The following is a 19,742-nucleotide window of genomic DNA, read 5'->3' on the forward strand; positions in this document are numbered from 1 at the left end:
CATGCTCAGTGACCATGGAATGCTGACCAACTCTTTGCTGGCAGTAAGGAGGGAAGAGGGAATGGAATGGAGTATCCCAAAAAGAGGATAGTTAGGGCACAGGCACGCTCAACTCCACATTGCTAACATTTCATTTTAGGTCCCATTTTGTCAATTTTCCAAGCTCTGTATCACTGGTTCCTTCACCTTATCCAACACCTGTTAAGCGGGATTGTTTGGGGGGGGGATGTAATTAGGATAGACGTTTTAATATTTGCAAGAAAATCTACTAGAACATATCTGCAGAACATCCTTTGATTTTCCATTCTATAAACTGTTGCCCCTTGAACAAATCTGACAGCCCCGACAACTCTTCTCTGCCCAGATGGTGAACAGACTTCAACACAGACCAGTCTTAAATATTACTTAATGTTTTCTTTATTTAAAAGTTCATTCACAAAATACCATATCCATAAATTTACTTTGTCATGAAGCAGAATGTGTTGAGTGTTTGGAAACTTGTCTTTACACGTTTAAAAGTCAAACGGCTTGACTACCAGGTGAGTTTTCATGGGCATCCTCTCTTTTGTTTTTTTGCTTTCGCTCTTAAAATCTCGGGTCTTCCACATTTTGAACAGAAGAGCGGCTACTGGATGGATTTCGATTGGAACACAACCACACACACATACACACACACACACAAAAATGCATGTCTCGAAAGAAAAGTAGTGTTAGACAAATGGTTCTTATTCTTAGAAGTGGACTGAAAGACAGGGTCGGAAAGAGACATTTATACTATGATATCCAAGGGGAGGCTAGCCCTTGGAACATTTGCCTATACAAATTGGAACCTGTTTTTACACAATGGACATGTCTTTTTTTTTTTTAAGGGGAGAGGAAGAGTAACACATCTGCTGCTTTCAATTCTACCTGTTCCAAAGCTACAACTGGATACCTTAAGCATCTATGTCAGGCACTGCAGGTGTTCACACCTTGACCAGACCTCACACTGAAAGCAATAACCTGCGAGCGAGAAACAGCTCCCTTCTTGGTCACCCAACGGCTCAGTATTCTGCTCGCTCTTTAAGTGCGCCATCAAACCTTTTCAAGCAGAATCCTTCTGGTATGGAGAGACAGGGGTTTGCAATCACCTGTTGCCTTTAGCGGCACATAGACACTGGGGTTCTGTGATCCAAAGAGAGCATCCCCCCCCCTCTGTTTGAGAGGCAAAGCACGAAAGCAAAGCTACGTTCTGCACAGCAGCCCAAGAGACAAGAGCTGAATGCTGGAAGGGCAGAGTCGAGAGCCGTTTCCTTCAAAACAGAGCCAAAGGAAGGAAGGAAGGAAAGTAAACTTTATTGGTTTCAGAAACTAGTTAAAAAGTGGTTAGTAAATATGAAAAAAGAAAACGCAAGAAAATGCTGGAAGAAGACAGTCCTTGGGTGCTACAGGAGGCACGAGCTTCGAGGGCCAGGGAGAAGTCAGCAGGCCAAGTCAAGGAAGCAGCAGAGCAGGGGTCCCTGTCTAGATTTGGCTGCTGACACGCAACTCAGCCCCAGGCAGGGGCCTGCAAAGTGCTGGCGGCACTGCCGGGAAGGGGAGGGGTGGAACTGATTTTATACAGTATATATATGTACATATATATTATTCCAAAGTGCCTAAGGGCTAACGGGTGGCAATCCTATTTAACGTTGTGTTGCATAAGCTAATTCTACAGGGGCTGTATTCTAGAGCTCGAGACGTCTTCCGCTTGGCCGGGACTCCTCGGAGTTGAGGGGCCACGAGGTTGTTGGCGGTAAGCATGCAGTGGAGGTAGAGAAGCACCGTGGAAGGCAGAAGGGAACGAAGTGGAGCAGCAGGACTGAACCCTAACCCGCGTGTCTCGGAAGTGGAAGGAGCCAGAGAGGAAGAAAAGGTGAAAGCAGCACCCCGGGGGAAGAGAAGTCGACCTCTGTGGAAGAGGGCAGCGATTTATTGGCCAGAAGCCATGTGCTGGGATTGGGGGGAAATGGCTTGCGGGGGGGGGGGGGGGAGGAGGGAGAAACTTAAGACAATGCAGGCACTAGATACAGCAAAGCCAAGAACGTACTAAAAACCACTTGTTAACAGCTGACATGCATTCGCAAGCTCTGGTTTGTTTTGTTTTGATTTTTCCTTTTCTGTTTCAAGGAGGACAGGTGTCAGATGGTAGGAATGGTGGTTGCAGGGTTAATGTTCCGAGCACAGTTAGACACTCTGGGCTGTCTTGCGTTTTGTCTCCCACCCCCACCCCCAGTCCCCTCCCTCAACCCCTTTCTCCCGCCCGCCCCCTCCCATTGCATCCCACCCCTCAAGCTCATTCTTGCTCTTCCTTTACTATTTCCTCCCTCGGCTTGGCTCCACCAAAGATGGCAGAATTGGGGTTGGCTACTTGATTGAGAGGAGTGGCAACCGTCCGGGGCTTGAGCTGGAGTCTGGGCCGCTGGGCTCTTTCCTCTGGAAGAGAAGAAACATTTCTGCTTGAGATGCAGCTCAGGCGGTCCCGTGAGCCAATGAAAAAAGGATCGTAGGGCACCTGTGACAGATTGATCAAGGAGAGGAAGCCTCCGGGTGATGAACTCCCAACTCCCATCAGCCCCGGCCAGCATGCCCAGTGGTCAGAGACGACAGGAGTTGTAGTCTGACAAGATCTGGAGGACCGCAGGATCCTATATTTGGTATAAGGCTAGAGCCCACTTCACATGCATGAAAGTAGCAGAGAAGTCCTCAAGAAGGCAGATGAATTGAGAGCAAAAAATGCAAAGCCTTGTATCTCCTATCATGTTCATCTCTTTGCCACTGGCACAATCCTCTGCTCACTATCCTTGCAAGTGTGTGATGTATTTTACATGGACTGTAGCACGCCCCAACCCCCGCGAAACCTCATGCCAGGTGCCTTTAAGAGATCCATAAGACTCTCCAGTGTATCTGTTATAGCAGACGGTTATGGCCTCCTACTCTGGAATGTCTCATACTCACAAGTCTAAACTTCTGTTGAAATGAACGAAACCAAAAAGCATTTCAAAATCAAGGTGTATCACAGTGCCGTCTGTCGCCGCAACTGACGTGCGACCCTCCAGATGACGTCACTGAATGCTGCAGGCCAAGAGCGGTGGACAGCAGCAATTCAGTTGGGCCAAAATGCAGGAGAAAGGAAAGGCTGCCTACCTTCAGTTGGCTCTCTGAAATCCATGGAAGCGCCACGCACTGGAGGCCCATCCCTGAAGCGACCGGTGCCTCCCATGGGTGGACCGGCTGCTCCTCCTCGCCGGTCCCCGGGACGGGTCCGGCCTCCCCGGCCTCCCAGGAAGTCGTCATCTCTGAAACCTGTCGGGAGAGACGTGGCAGTAAGGGCCAGCTCTTCAGACATGTCCGAAGCGACAGCCTTGCTTCTCACAGAGGCAAACCCACCAGCAGCTCCATCCAACCTGCGGGAGCATCTTGCAGAAGAGTGGCGGCTGAAGGACCAGCTTGGCACGCTCGGCTTGCCAAGAGACAGAAGTGGTTTTAGTTAAGCAGGATGCACTGGAGAGATTGGGCTAGGAGACGACGGCCATGAAACAGGAAGAGAAGAGGCACTCTGCCGTTTCATACAACTAGCTACAGAAAGTGAAAAGCTCCTCCAACAGCGAGGGCATGTATGGGCCCTAACGCTGCCCAAGGTTCGTTGAGAGGTAAAGGCATGGCTTTTTTTTTTGAGGATTGCCTGGTGCCGATGCTATGCCGTGGCTCTTGGTGGTGGTGTAAAAACTTGGCACTCTTGATTTTACTGTTAAGTGCTTATTTCATTCTCTTAGTTTGATTGGGTTGCTGTGTTAGATTTCCTTGCAAAAGGAAGAAAGAGGTTTTTTTAAAAAATAGATTGTTGCTATTATGAAGGGGATCAAAGAAAAAGGGAGAAAAGGTTCACACCTGCAGACTGCAATACAAATGTAAGATTGCTGCAGCCTGAAATCACGATCCCATACGATTTCTTCCTTTTGGAGAGTGTCAAGTATGAATGCACTGAAGCAAGAGTGGTTACTTTGGAAAGAAGGTAATCCTTGCTGCTAAAATCAAGATGCATACATGCATTTTTGCCAAGAGGTTTCTTACGACCGACAGGCAATCCATCCCTATTGTAAGTACTCTCAAAAATAAGATGGGAGGATAATTTGCACCAACTGACATATGCATACCTGTACAAGGATGCCAGAAGAAACCTCAAATTTCTGACTAGAGAAAAATGCATGGACTATAATTATAATGACTACTTTTTATTAGGCTGCCTACCAGTATGCTTTTTATTATGTTTTTATCACTGACATTTTGTAATGTGTTTTTAATGCTGTGCACTGACCTGGGATCTTCTGCTAAAGGGCAGTATATAAATTGAAATGCTACTAATAATAAATAAATACTACTACCACTACTACTACTAGACTTACAGAGGCTTACAGAGTTAAGTTTGAAAATTTTCTGGCCAAAAGGAGGGTGGGGGTGGAAACATGATCAAATACAAGGAAAAAGCAGTCTAAGTGCATCAGGAGCAGAACAGGAGAGGGAAGAATGAACTACTTGAGGATAAGATGATCTTACAATCTCCATCCACTATGGGATGCCTCCAGCATCTTCTTGTGCAACTAAGAAAGTGGCTGAATTTCAAGTACAACCATCTGCCATGAACACAATGCGTAGTCACAAGCATTTGGTTTATATTCTCCCAGATCTGTTAAACAGGAATAACCCTCATTACGGTAGCTGTGGAGGTTGGATTGTACATACAAAAAACATATTGCTAGTTTAGTGCTGTGTAGCAATAAACAGGAATAAAAGGAAAGAGATATAAGAGGCTACACACCCTGCTTTGAGCTGGTCTGCCCAGTTGATGGGAGCCAACTTAGTCCTACAGCCAGAGCATATATTCATGTCGCCCCTCCCAATTGCCTCTGCCCATATTGCAAGAGGAAAGAAGCAATCTAGCATGTTCAGCTGAAAGGCAAGTTAGTAAGCTTTCAAGAAGGCGGGGAGGGGGGGGGGAATAAGTTACCTGGGCCTATCCTCATCTACTTCTCACCCAGTGGGCCCGATGCTTTTATTACAGGATCCAGAAGTGTTGTGTGTACCAAAAAGAGACAGACAGATGGAAGCAGAGTCCCAGCTGATGCTAAGACAGAGCAACTCAGAACTGCACAATCCAAGCCATGCCTTCTGAAAGCAATTCAGGTACTTGTATTTGTCAAAAAGATCCAACACTTATTCATGCCCTCAAGTCTTCGAAGACTTTCAACTCCCCCCCCACCCCCACCCCAAACTAGGACTAGACATTGAAATCCTTCAATCAAAACAGAACACAGACAATTTGCAACCTTTGCCATGGTCTTCAAAAATTAAGAAACATCCAGATAAAGTTTTGGGCTTCTGCCTTAGTGGCCAACCAGACTGCCATAGGATGATCTGTGGTCACAGGCATGTCTGACAGAGAAAGGCAAAAGGAAATTGAAAGAAAAACATTTTTTGGTGGGGGTAGGGGACGAGGAGGAATCAGGAAAATGAAAATGGAGAAATACTGCTACCAGAACTGAAGTCATCTCTGGAATCCCATCCACCTCCTCGTGATTCCCGCGGACCTCCTCCGCCCATGCCTAAAAAGAAAGCCACATTGTAAGCAGGGGTCAATGGGGAAGGCGGGAAGATCTAAAAGGTTCCACTGCCAGCGGGCGGAAATCCCAATGCTCTCTCAGTCTGGTGCAATCCTCACATTCACAACCACTGGGCAATTGTACTCTGCAGGAGAATGTGTCTAGATCAGAGGTGTGGTTGGCACATGAAAACCCAGGAAAGGACACCGCTCTTAGCTCTCAAAGAAGGGGGCTCATCCATCCAGGCCTGGGCAGGAAGATTGCAATGAGGAAACCTGTGAAGTGCCAGCATCTTCAGAAAACGCAAAAGTTCAAAGACAGCTTTTCCGTTATTTCCCTGAGCTGAGATGCACTTAAACCACTTACATCACAAAACTACACAAAGAGGCAGAGGGGACCCGCTAAGGTTAGGAAGATGGCCCATTTTCTGCAACAACATCTACTACACAAACCGTCTCAGCTGCTGCACCTCTATCTGGGAGCACTCAACCTTGTGACACATGCAGTTGCCCAGCCTATGAAGTAGAGCATTAGCAAGCTCAAGGTTCTTGATGTTAGTTAAACAAGAAAAAAGTTTGTTTCCTTTTGGATCCAACAGCTCAAACTGTATGGCATTAATAAAATAGTAGATGAACACTTGTGAGCTCACGCTGCGGCCTCCTTTTGTTTTAGAGAGCACCACACCATGAAATAGCCCAGCCTTTGAAATACCTTTCTGCTCCAGATACTTTTCTGCCTAGCAAAACACATACAGCTGTTTAGATCTGTCTGTGTGAGCCTGGAGCTCTTTAGAACAAAAGAGAAGGCAGCATTAAAACAGTCCAGCATTACTCAGAGCAGTAAGATGCACGGTTTTGAAAACGCCAATTAAATCATTAAGAGGTTATGAGTTTACTGCTCATTTCTACTTTAGCGCCTCAAGATACACGATGCCAATCTTGTTTTCCCACGTAGTTTTAAACTCCATACTTAACTTTAGTTGGGGGAAACTCAACTCAAACATAGTTGGGGGAACTCATGTCTTCAAAGGCTGGCCTACCAGTCTACACTAAGCCTTTTCTGAGCAACTGCCTACCATCAGAGCTAAGCAGTCACCTCCCATGTTTGCGGAGTGGCAGTACATTAGGACACATTTGCTTTCAAGCAAAATGAAAAAAGGCATGTTGAGGCAAACTATTTATTCTCCCTGCCCTCCAGTTAGCCAAGAAAGCAAGAATATTCCCTCCAATTCAATTTCTCAATGATGTACAGGAGCAGGGAGGGAGACCCAAATCTCCAGCCACAGTTCAGCCAAAACTGCTTTTGTGACTACCACACCTTGAAAGGTCACTGCTTGCAGCTCCTCAGATTATAATTGAGCCTAGGTAGCTCCTACCCCGAGTCACTCTCCTTCAATTTGCTTCCTTGAGGTTCCTCCCATGCCAGCCTTTAAGGAGATAAAGCTACTCACCTGCCTGGCTCTGTGCCTACCTATGAGATTCTCATACTTGGAAGAGTCATCCAAGAACACTTGAAGTCTCCTAAGCAGGCATTTGCTGGCACACGATATGGCCACTTGGTGCGCAACAAGACCTGGCTTGCAGCCAGAGCACCAGAGAGGTTGGAGAAGAGGACTTGCCACCGCTGCCACTCCCTTTTGCTGCCTGCCACCAGCCACTCCTGGAACCAGCTGTGAACCACCCAGCCCAGTAGAGGGCAATATTCAAGCTTGCAGGATCTAATTTTGCACCAGCTGGAGCCAGGTGCAAAAGACATACCCTTAGAATTAAAGAACAGGGTACCTCCGTACAACCGCTGAGCGCATGAATTTGTTCTGAGCCCAAGAACTGAACTGAACTCAGTCCTTCCACACATAAATCAATTTCTTGTTAAATATTGTTTGCTTTTTAGACAGTACACTGTGTGTGTGTGTTTAAATGCTTTATATTTATATTCCAAGATTTCTTGATTTCAGCAATCTAATTTAGGTATGTCATTTTGCTTGTTGCTATTGTTAAACAACAAAAGTCAGAAATCTTTGCCAATACACCACGAATTACCCAAATATCTAGATCACAAACTACCTTCTGCCTACCCCGATCTAGGCTGCCCACCTCTTCTGAACTGCTGTGGCCTCCTGGAGCGCAGCAAGAATAGAAACTGATTAGCTTCTTGATTTATTTACAGGCCTGTTTATTTGGATTTAGCTCTGAACTTGTGGTGCATGAAGTCTAGATTATACCACTCCAATAATACATTATCACAAACTCTAGATTATTCCACCATTAAGACTAATTTTTCCCAAATGTATTTAACTGTGTTTCTTGTCTTTGAATTTATTGAAGTTCAATACAGATAGTTTTCCCCCCAAATATTTGGTCTTTTGATAATACTAACATTTATATAATACTAACATATTGTGAGCAACTTTGGGCACAGTTTACTGTTGAAAAGTGGTAGGTAACTAAACTAAAAGCTTAATATTATACATACACACATGCTAGTTTAAGGCGGCACTAATGCACTCATTCCAATTTGCCATATATTAAAGAGCAGCTATTTAAACATCACCTCTGTCCTCTGGGCCGCCACCTTTTCTGAAACCGAAGCCACCTTTGTCTTGTTTCCTGCCTTCAGCAATGTCCACTCGGAGTGACCGGTCCCCCCAAAGCTGTTGGATGCAGAAGAAGAAGAGGAGAAATCTTACCACCAGTCATTCCAGCAAGGGCAGCTATCAATTTTCAAATACTATTTTATAAAAATGGTAAGCTTACTGCTCCATCGTATGTCAGAGCTTCTTTAAGCGATTCAACCTCATCAAATTCTACGTAACAAAATCCTGTAAGACAAAAAGAGATTAAAAACAAAACAAAAAACAGAAGCCAACTTTCATCTCAGTATCTGGAAAGTTGCGAACCCAGATAGTGTACACAAGTGGGCTGTTAGGCAAGGAAGTCAAACTAGGATATCAGGGCAAACAGAGGTTCATGAGCTGATCTGTCTCCTTGAGGTACCACTGATTTCCAGCCTGTTCCCCGATCTCTTCCCTCACTTCTGCAAACAGAGTAAGGAGATTTGAGAGATGGGGGAAAGAGAGAACATGTAAGCAAACCTGAAGGACAATATGTTCCCACACAAAACTCCCCCAAAGCAAACGTCTTCAGAGAAGTTAACCTGAGTGACCACCAGAGACTGCCTGTTCTTTCTATGACTGTAAGCAGACTATGAAAGCTAAATGGTACAGCACATGCTCTGCAGGGAGAAGGTCCCAGTTTTAATCCCCATCATCTTCAGGTAGCTCTTGATTAGCAGAGTATGATTGAAAACTACTTAAGATGGCATGTGCACCTTAAAACCCAGTATCTCTCACCACTAATCAGCTGCCTCTCTACCTCAAACTTGGTTATGAAGGAGAGACATAGAAGGACCTACCTTTAAATTTATCTGTCTCTTTGTCTCTGACTAATCGCACACTCCTTACACTGAGATCTTTGAAAATGGCATCGATGTCTCCTTGGACCGTGTTGAAGGGGAGGTTGCCAACGTACGCTGTGAAGGGGGGCTCTGTTGGAAGCTCTTTCTGTCTACGTGGGCCAACACCAGCACTGCCACGAGATCTGTTGACAAGCACAGAATTAGAGCCTAGGCCAGAATGCTCCTGGGATCAGGAAGCAGCAAGGATGCTCCATGTGGGGAAGGCAGGAAAGAGATGTTACAGTAGAGCTGTATCTCAGTTATACTAGCTGTGTAATACAGTGGTGCCTCGCAAGACGAAAAGAATCCATTCCGCGAGTCTCTTCGTCTTGCGGTTTTTTTGTCTTGCGAAGCAACCCTATTAGCGGCTTAGAAAAAGGGAGAAAAAAGCGAAAAAAATCTGAAGACTCGCAAGACGTTTTTGTCTTGCGAAGCAAGCCCATAAGGAAATTCGTCTTGCGAAGCGCCTCGAAAAACGGAAAACCCTTTCGTCTAGTGGGTTTTTCGTCATGCGAGGCACCACTGTATAAAAAAGGATGATATAGCCTCTCCTCCAGGAGTTGACAATTCAAATTTAGCCAGTAGAGAGAAAGGAGGGTGTTAATGTATACAGACACAGGGGCACAGAAAGTAGAAATTTTGTATTAATTGGGTATATGTTTTAACTAAAATCTTGCTATTAATTAGCCACACAGTGCAGCCCCAACAACAGATGCCTGTGAACAAATGCAGTTATGTGCAGCTCCCCAAGTATGAAGAACAGCAGTCAACCATGCCAAGTTCAATCACTGTGCTGCCTGATCCTATGCGCATCTACTCGAAGTGGTTCAAAGATCTGAAGGGGGCAACTTTCCTCAACCTTTCAGTGCAGGACACTTGGTACAGGCAGGAGGGTTTAGTGAGCATGAGTAGAAACCCAAGGGCAACTTGCTTTTTATACAAAATTAATTCATATACACATGGTGCTCAATTTGTTAACTTGACTGAATTGGGAGTGAATAAAACCAACCCCATCATCCTGAAAGGCATCTGGAACAGCAAGGTGGCTCTAACCAGCTGGCTCTGTCATTTGGTGTCCGTGATGGAAGATGTTGACAGGCAGTTAAAAAATGACATACTACTAACCATATGCAGGCCATTTTATACACAGGGCAGGCAGGAGGTAGATCAGGATGTACTGACAAGACCTCTGGATGAGCTGCAGCTACAATTTGGGACTCCCAACAGTTTAAGAAGAGCAAGTACAGAACACTTTGCTGATATGGCTAGGCTGGTGCTGATAGATAATCTCCAAGCCTATTTAAGCCAGTATTAACTGGTAGGCTTTCTAGGACTGGGCAATATCTGGTTTTCAACACCGCGATATATCACCAGCTACACATCGGGATCTATTACAATGTGTAAAATAAGGATGGAGCTGTGTAGAGTCATTGGCTGGCTTCACAGTTTTTCCCACACTGTGATTTTTTTTTTTTTTGCATAGCACAAACATATTTATCATTATTTGTGATGTATTGACAGGTCAAAAATTATGAAACTGTTATCATGATATGAACTTCAAACCTGTTTTGGGCTATGTATCAATATACAGCCCAGCCCTATTGACTACATCTTTGTGTAGCTCTGCTAGCCAATTTTAAAGCTGTATTGGAATCCTATCTCTAGTGACTCAGGTGTAGATTGGTACTTTATTCAGAACATTTTAACCCTGTTCTAGGACTGGGCAATATCTGGTTTTCAACACCGCAATATATCACCAGCTACACATCGGGATCTATTACAATGTGTAAAATAAGGATGGAGCTGTGTAGAGTCATTGGCTGGCTTCACAGTTTTTCCCACACTGTGATTTTTTTTTTTTTTTTGCATAGCACAAACATATTTATCATTATTTGTGATGTACTGACAGGTCAAAAATTATGAAACTGTTATCATGATACGAACTTCAAACCTGTTTTGGGCTATGTATCAATATACAGCCCAGCCCTATTGACTACATCTTTGTGTAGCTCTGCTAGCCAATTTTAAAGCTGTATTGGAATCCTATCTCTAGTGACTCAGGTGTAGATTGGTACTTTATTCAGAACATTTTAACCCTGTTCTTTAGCTGAAAAGGCTCCCAGATTGACAGTCCCTGGCTACAATCTGCTAGGGATTGTCAGTCCCTAGACATACAATCTAAAATGCATGAAATAAAAGGGGAAAGGGAAGAGGGTTGAAGAAGGGAGAAAGTAAGCGAGCTCAGGCTCCAGTTCTAATTGGTGGACCTGAGAGGTTTAGTAACAAAGCATTGTAGACCTGCCCACCTCTATTTTTGAATGTTCTGACAGGCAAGGAGGGCACCCTACTTGCCTGTGGCCTTCCCAAGACAATCTTTCTGCAGTCCTTATGGGAAGAAAACTATTCCATAGCCAAAGCATGTATTTGTAGTTAAAATACAGTCATACCTCGGGTTACAGGTGCTTCAGGTTGTGTTTTTTTGGGTTATGGACCGCCGAAACCCAGAAGTACTGGACTGGTTACTTCCGGGTTTTGGCAGTCGCGCATGCGCAGAAGTGCTAAATCGCGCTTTGCACGTAAGTGCCAAATCGCAACCTGCGTTGCTGTTGGTTGCGAGCACTGCAGGTTGCGAACGTGCATCCGACACGGATCATGTTCGCAACCCGAGTGTCCACTGTACTTTTTGGTATAATGCCCCAGCCAAAAATTCTGCTAGGGCAGCAAGCATTTTAGATAAGTGGCACATAACTGCTAAGAAAAGCTACTATGCGAGCACAGTATTTCAAGAACAATGAAGGATGAAGGGAGAGAGCTAGCCAAATGCTTCTGGATATTTTATCAGTCCTCCATTTGGAATACATCCCAGTTGCCTTCTTTTCACCTGATCAGCATGCTTGATATGCCTAGAAAGCCACAGGCGTCAACTGGCCAATTCCATATGTACCTGGAGCTCTTTGCCTTTTTTAAACATGAAAAGCAATGCAGAAAAGGTGCAGATTTGCCTAGGTAAATATTCAAGTACAGTAATGCTATTAGAAAACATAAAAAGATGCCTTCCAACTAAGGTTAACTAAATTGATAGTCTAAACTAAGACCATTTCTAAACTTAAATACATATTGAAAAAGAAAAGATACTGAAAGCTAGGACAGGGTAAGTGTGTAGTTCTGAGTGTGGTGCTGTTGAGAGACTGTACTGTATCAAATGCTTATCAGTCCTATCAGTCCTAAATCTACTTCTTAAATAGAAGCAGTCACCATAACATCAGTTTTTCTTACAAGAAGAAAAAGAAAAAGAAAAAGAAAAAGAGAAACCAGTTGGTTCAGTGCTAGAACACGTGCAAAGATCTACTTTACCCGCACCCAACTCTGCATTAAAACTCACATCATGGATACCTTATGTATAACAGCAATGCCAGCAGTATAGTCTCATGGATATGCCCACTACGTTTATAAATGGGTGACAAATTATATTTGTCTTATGGAGTTCGACCACAAAGAGCTTAGGGAAACTGGCCCGTCCAAATAAGTATTGAGTGGGTCTTGCTTTGTGTCTTCCTTTCCACATCAACCAGCCACAAATAGGTTGGGCTTGGTAGAATTCTTCACAACTAACAGAGGCAACAGACTGATGAAGCATGTCACCACCAGTCCTATGAAGAGATGATGAACTGTTTTCTGGAAGGGTGACTCGGTCTTATGAGCCAACCATGAACCATGACCAATTCATGACCAATAAGGACACTCATGTCACATTAGACACACTTTAAGAACCGTTACTCAACCCAGTTGACCGGCAAACCAACCTCAGCACCATGAGCCCTGGATGAAGACTCCCTCCTAGATACTCCCAGTGACACACCTATCCCATCATGTTTCCTAATGACAATCTGTAGTCATCTAAATTTATGAAGTTGGTTAGCCAGGGGTGGAAACTGCTATTCCATCAAGACAGAGACTATAAAGGAAATGGGAACTAGGTACAGAGCAAATTATCTGATATACTCTGCAAGAAAGGATGTTTAGAATGATGCATGTAGACATGATGTACCCTAAACACAATCTACTCTTAAAAAAACCACAACCATAAATGCTTCTGTATAGCTTTCTGACGAGAACTCAATTTCCTTGTCAAAAATTCACCAGCTGCCTACATGCAGGCAACATACTATTTTAAGATACAACTTTTCTAAAGTCCATATTACTGCAGAATCCAAAGAAATTAATAACATAATGCTATTACCCTTGCAGCACAAGAGCATGTGATGATTGTGGAAGATTCATGATTCTTCCCTAGATATAAAGAGAGTTCTCAACTCCCTCTCACTCCCATAGGGTCTGCCCTAGCCTGGATGAATCACTAGCCCTGGATCAAGTCTTCTTAAGGGGAAGTCTTCATGCAAATGGCCTCAATTTCACTCCTGGCATTATCACTGGCACCGGTATAATACTCATTAGAACAAACACAGCTGCCAGCTATGAAGTCAATGCCATTAATAAAGAGTGAGGAATGACGAGGTAAAGTCGTATCACTCTGACTGGCTCTCTAATAGGGAAACACCACCTCCTTTCAATGGTGAGGCAGCTTATAAAGCTGAGATACATTACTAGGTTCAACAGATGTGCATAACACCCATAAAAAAGTATACATAGTCTCTACCAGCTAACCTGTAACCTTCGCATATTTTTGATTACAGTTTTCATCAGCTGCAGCCAACAATTTATTACAGTTTACAATCACATAAAACTAAAATAAAAGCAGACTATTATTAAAACAATGAAACAATAGAATACAAAGTAATGTAAAAATTTAACATACAAACAGCCTGAAAGTAGAAGAGAGTCTTATCTTGATAAATAAATAACTGTAAGCTCAGCACAAATGAAACCACTTTGGAGGAAACTGAACAAACAGGACTAACATATCCTCCTGTTGTCACATCTGGTGGCAGGAAACCCAGAGACCAGTTGGAATGGGAGCCGGCACTTCTCTAGACATCCCTGTGTGACAAGAGCTCAAGGCGCGCTGCAATGCATCAGTGCACTTTCTGCCAGAACAGAATCAAAAATATTTTTGCTGCAGACCAAAATCTAATTTCCAGTCCAGAAATGGGGGCAATAACTTTAACATATAGTTACAGAATGGCTGCAACTGAATGTTTAGAATTAGGTTGTTTCACTGCAGTTTGATAGCACTTGAAATTGCAACTTAAGGAACTAGGAAATTACCAATACAGTACAATAAAGGGGCTATCAACATGTGCTGTTTGTTATCTTCAGCAAATCTGAACAAACTTTTTCAGGCTTGTGTCCCAGCTGTGTTCAAAAGTTTAACTTAGATGATTTAATTACTGAAATTAATTGCACTGAGACTAATACAGCCACCGCAGTCAGCATTTTTGCAAAAGGCAGCAAGAAACAGCTCAACCAATTTCCAAGGTATTATGCCTACCTACTGCTTTCAGGAGCCTTTAAATAAGAATGCTAGTGGACAAATGCTGGAGCCGATGAAATCTGGCATACACTGATGAGTTTTCCATCTTAGACTACACCCATACTGTAATCAGCTCATTTCCCAGTTTGATAAACTCGAACTGAAAAGTAAGCTCCAAGTACCAAATGTTCACTTCCCTTTCCATAGGCAACACACAAGCAGCACCAGCCACTCCTCATAGCCCTACTCCCTTATTTGATTTTAGTCAGACTCTTCTCTGCCTTTTGCTTGTTCCTTTCTCATGCTTAGCCACTGCAAAGGGCTAGGAATGCAGAGTTCTTATGGCTTGTAGCAAAAGGTACAAGCTGTGATCAGGTCAGCAAGATGCCTGGCAGAGATGTTGGGGAAACGAACCTCCAGGTGGCAAAGCAGATCACCTCCATACAGCTGCCAGATCATGTTAATGTGGAGAATAATACAGTGCAAGGCACATGCAATTCCTCCTGTACAGAAAGTATCACCTAAAAATACTGTTCAGGAGCCTTTGTGGGAGGCATCAAGTGACCAAAAGGCCATTAGTCTCTGCTCCACTAGATTCAAAACTAGCCAGATGAGTAGCAATGAACTTCTCCTTTGCTCCATCTCATAAATGTATAAGTGCCTTAACCTACCTCCTCACCCTAAAGGATATAACCTTGTATTTCATTCTCTATTTCACCTTCAATCTCATTTTTATCCTTACCCCACTATTGCCATTTCGTCTGAACTCTGTGCTCCACCTAACATCCAAAGGATCTACCTTCCCTGACCCCTAGATTCATACCATTCATCCCCACTCCTGCTTAACCTATTGATTATTGATCCATAATCTTACCTTTCTTCTGCATCTCTTACAGTATATATGCATCTCTTACAACCATTTTCGTAAGAGACGCATATATACTTTTCTAAAGAGATACGCAGTCAAATTGAATGCAGACCAGAAAACAAATCACATCTCCTAGTAGAACCCATCTGCCTGCAAAAGAATAGGAAATGTTTCAAGTGATTCCATTCACTTGCAAAAAGTATCATCCACCCTTCGCCAAATGGTCCTAGGGAGGAAAAACCACAAATATTACTTTAAAAATCATTAAAACAAAATACTCAACTAGATGACTCATCACTATCCCTGGCTCCTCCTGCAGGCCTGGACAAAGAGCTATGTCTTCCGTAAACGAAAGTAACACTGCTCTAGATGCACCTCAGAAGGGAGGGCACTCCAGAGATGAGAAGGCACCCAAAGAAAGCTCTCATATTAGTCAACTTTTATCAATTTCATCCCAAAGTAGAATCACACACCAGGCTGCCAATCTTCAAATATTTGCATCACAGGTAGTTTAAGGCTTTATACATCGATGAGAGTACATTGAATTGTACTCTGAAGCGAACTAGCAACCAGTGCTGAGCCTTTAAGATCAGTGTTAAATGGGTGTAGCCATCAATGCCCACCAGTACCTAGCCAAAGCATTCTGCACAAGCTGCAGCCTCTGAAACATGTGATGGCAGCTCCACATAGATGATGTGGACAATAATTTTATCAGGAGGTTATGAGAATATGAGTTACTATGGCCAGGCTTTTTTCCCCCCAGATTGTAAGATGAGCCTGAAAGGTCAGGCCAATGGCCTATCTCATTCATTATCCAGTTCTCACAGTGGAAAGCTAGCTACTTGTCAGAAGCCTGCAAGCTAGGCATGAGCACAACAGCACTCTGCCCACTTGTGATGCCCAGGAACTTGTATTCAGAAGCACAATGCTTCTGCAGTTGAGGTAGACCATAGTCTCATGGCTAGTAGCAGTGGCTACCCAGGAATGGGTGTAGCTGGTGAACCAGGAAGTAGACACACCTAGCCACTGAAGCAACTTGGACCTCAGGTAACATAGCTGTATTATGCACCATCCCAAGCTATCTACCTGCCTTTCAAGGAAGTGCAACCCCATTTAGTTCTTGGATTCAAGAACCCAAAGCAAACCTCCATCTTGTCTGGATTCATTTTCCATTTATTGGTCCACATCCAGCCCATTACTGCCACCAGTCCAGTCAACACTCTGCCTCACCTGTTTCAGATGGAACAGAGAAAAAGAGTTGTGTGTCATCTGCATATTGATGAAACTTTGCTCCATATTGCCTAATGAGCTCTCCCTGTAGCATCATACAGGTGTTAAAAAGAATGGGGGACAGGATGAAACCCTGCAGGACACTTACCATGCAGTCAAACAGTAGCTCCCCATTACCTGTAAGTAAACCTGGAACAGTGTGGTCACCTCCCAAAGCCACAGATTTGTTTGTGAGCACAACACACATAGTACTTCTTGACTGACCCTAAAGCTTTTTTCTTATGACAATTCTTTATGCTGGTTCTTTCTATTTTCTGAAACCTGTCAAGATAACCCAGATGATTTCACATACTTAAGACTTCTTTGGGCATTCCGCCTCCCCTTCACTCAAAAACTTATTCAGCGCCTCCCCTTCACTCAAAAACTTATTCAGGCAAGTCACTCTGACTCTTTCCCCGCCCCCCCTCTATATTTGCTATATGAAGATAATCGTGATGAACCTACAGGGGTTTTTATGAGAATGGCTGAGATAACTGCTCTCAAGTGAACAAGATATAAAACTTCATAATTTTCTCACTTATACCACTTTTAAACAGTTTACAAAGCACTATATCCCAAATATACTCTCTACTATTAAAAATAGAAACCTCTCAGCTTCTCTCTGATAAGAGATCACACATTATTCTTACTGGAGTAATAGGACTGGTCAATAACTCCAGATTCTCTCACAAAGACAGCCCTGCAGTTATGGTTTAATGTTATGTGTGAATGCAGTCATGAGATGTGGAAAAAGAGGAAGCAAAAATAAATAAACAGGCAAAGTAACTGTTACTTTTTTATGCCCCCTTCCCCATATACTATACTTACCCATCTATAAGTTCTGGGTGGGTGTGGAGAAGAAGACAACATTTTCCTACAACTTCCATCCATTCCCCCATATTATTCTTTCCTATGGTATGACTCTTATGCTCCCCACACCTTCAAATTACCACCCCCTTGCCCACAAATAAGCACCAACTTGGGGAACAAACTCAATTATGAAAACAAACTCAGGTCCCAAGCCAGAGCTAAGAATAAAGGATGAACTCCTTATTGAACTACATGGAGAGGTTACAATATGAGGGAGGAGTAGTTTAGAAGAAAAAGTAGAGTAGGGATGGACCAGAAGATTCTCTCAAATTTATTCATCAAATAAAACTGAATGGCACAAACTATGGGATTCACTGCCACAAAATGCAGGGACAACAATGGGCATGGGCATGGATGGCTTTACAGGGCATTAGATACATTTGTAAAGTTTAAGACCATTTATTAGTCATGACAGCTATATGCTACCACCTTCAGCAGCAGAGGCAGAAAATACCTGAATAATAGTTGCCCAGGCATTACAGCAGGTTCCTATTGCCCAACATCCTGTCTACCTCTGGACTTTCCAGAAGCATCATGTTGGTCACTGTGATGCTGAATTAAGTAGGACCCACCTTATTCACCCTTCTCCCGTGGGACTGCAATCCCAGTTTTCATGCAAAAGCACCCAGGCCTGAAACCTCTTCCCCATAGGCTTTACTTACACCCCACGGAGTCCCCTCCTGCTTTCCCCTTTAACCAACCTCAGTCTTCCTGCCCCCCAGCACCACCCATCTCTTGATACCCCACTAAGAGACTAAAGAAGCTGGAGCCCTTTCCCCACAAGCTTACCCGCCTCCCTTATCAGAGACCACTTACCTTCCACCGAAGCCTGTTACCCGTTCCCATAAGAGACATCTCAGGCCTGGTCCATTCCCTCCCATAAATTATGCCCTCCTAGATCTCTTTTTCAGCCCCCCTTTCCTGTCATAGGCCACTTCTACCAGAGCCCAAAATACCCCCCCCCCGCCCCAGGAACACCTTTGCTCACACCTTCCTCGATCCCTCTTGTCCTGACCCACCTCCTCTCACCAGGGGCCACTTCCCTTCCGCCAGAGCCCGGATCCGTCTCCCCCGCCCCCTTCTTGGCACCCGCGTGAGAGGCGCTCCAGGCCCGACCCGCCCCCCGCCGCAGAAGCTTCGCCTCCGGCCCTCCCGGACCCCGCGCTCGCTCTGGCCCGCCTCCCCCGCCCGGAGGCTCCTTCTCCTCCCTCGACACACGCGCTCGCCGCCCCGCGCACGGGCCCTCCTGCCGCCGCCGCCGCCGCCACCTCGCTCCTCCCCTCGCCCGGGCCCCGAGGCCTCCCTTCGCCTCCCCGGCCGGCCCCGCTCCCCTTCCCCGCTCACCCGCGGCCGCCGCCGAAGCTGCTGTAGGCCCGGTCGTCATAAGCGTCGAAATCCGCCATTGCTGCTGCTGCTGCTCCTGCTGCTGCCGCTGCTCCTGCCGCCGCCTCAGCCTCCCCCGAGCGCGAGCGAGCGCCGCAGGACCCCCGCGCCGCTTATATAGCGGGCCTCGGCCAGGGGCTGCCCGTCGAGGTGCCTGCAGCCGAGGAGCGCTTTGCGCCTGCGCGCAGTGGGGGTGGCCCCGGTGGTGCCTGACTGGAAAGTGAAGTGTTGGGGGGGGGGGAAGAGAGGGAGGAGGAGAGGTTTCAAAATGACCCAGCCCTAGCAGACAGTAGAGCCGCATGTGGGGATTGGGAGTGATGGAGGATTAAAAGGTTCCCTCCTGCTACCTGAGGAGAGAAGTGGGAGGCAGTGTAGCTAGCTTCCCTCTCTGACCTGCTGGGAGGTGCAGAGAAGTGCTTTGCCATCCCATGCGTGAAATCCTAGCCTTGCAGCGCTGGCATTGCCAGCTTACAGTGGTACCTCGGGTTAAGTACTTAATTCGTTCTGGAGGCCCGTACTTAACCTGAAACTGTTCTTAACCTGAAGCACCACTTTAGCTAATGGGGCCTCCCACTGCCACTGCGCTGCCGGAGCACGATTTCTGTTCTCATCCTGAATCAAAGTTCTTAACCTGCAGCACTATTTCTGGGTTAGCGGAGTCTGTAACCTGAAGTGTATGTAAACCGAGGTACCACTGTATAATTATTCCCCTGAATGCTAGCTGCTGGGAATCGCAGAAGGGCAGACCCCCAGGAGTCTGGTTGGCCACTGAGGGCAAGGCACAATGAACGTATGCTGACATCTGCCTCTCTCTTGGGAGACAGTGGAAGAGTGCATCTTTGGGGCTAAA

General features: G+C 45.1%; 1 protein-coding gene across 1 annotated transcript; it reads right to left on the reverse strand.

Annotated features, from left to right (window-relative positions):
* Window positions 1–563: 563 nt before the first annotated feature.
* EIF4H (eukaryotic translation initiation factor 4H) lies at window positions 564–19,013 on the reverse strand. Its single transcript, XM_079955868.1, has 7 exons — window positions 18,854–19,013; window positions 9,030–9,214; window positions 8,372–8,436; window positions 8,169–8,268; window positions 5,553–5,621; window positions 3,166–3,324; window positions 564–2,454 (listed from the first exon to the last, which is right to left on the reverse strand). The coding sequence occupies exons 1-7, from the start codon at window positions 18,910–18,912 to the stop codon at window positions 2,315–2,317; spliced, it is 777 nt and encodes a 258-aa protein (XP_079811994.1). The 5' UTR covers window positions 18,913–19,013; the 3' UTR covers window positions 564–2,314.
* Window positions 19,014–19,742: the final 729 nt, after the last annotated feature.

This window comes from Podarcis cretensis (genome assembly GCF_951804945.1).
Source record: "Podarcis cretensis genome assembly, chromosome: 15".
Classification (NCBI taxonomy): domain Eukaryota; kingdom Metazoa; phylum Chordata; class Lepidosauria; order Squamata; family Lacertidae; genus Podarcis; species Podarcis cretensis.

Bases quoted from the DNA above. Each gene is read 5' to 3' on its own strand.
- EIF4H (XM_079955868.1), bottom strand. From the start codon at position 18,912: ATGGCGGATTTCGACGCTTATGACGACCGGGCCTACAGCAGCTTCGGC. The intron at 9,215-18,853 runs GTGAGCGGGGAA...GCTTGTCAACAG, and splicing joins AGCTTCGGCGGCGGCCGCGG to ATCTCGTGGCAGTGCTGGTG. The intron at 3,325-5,552 runs GTAGCAGTATTT...CTCTCCCGACAG, and splicing joins CAGAGATGACTTCAGTTCTG to GTTTCAGAGATGACGACTTC.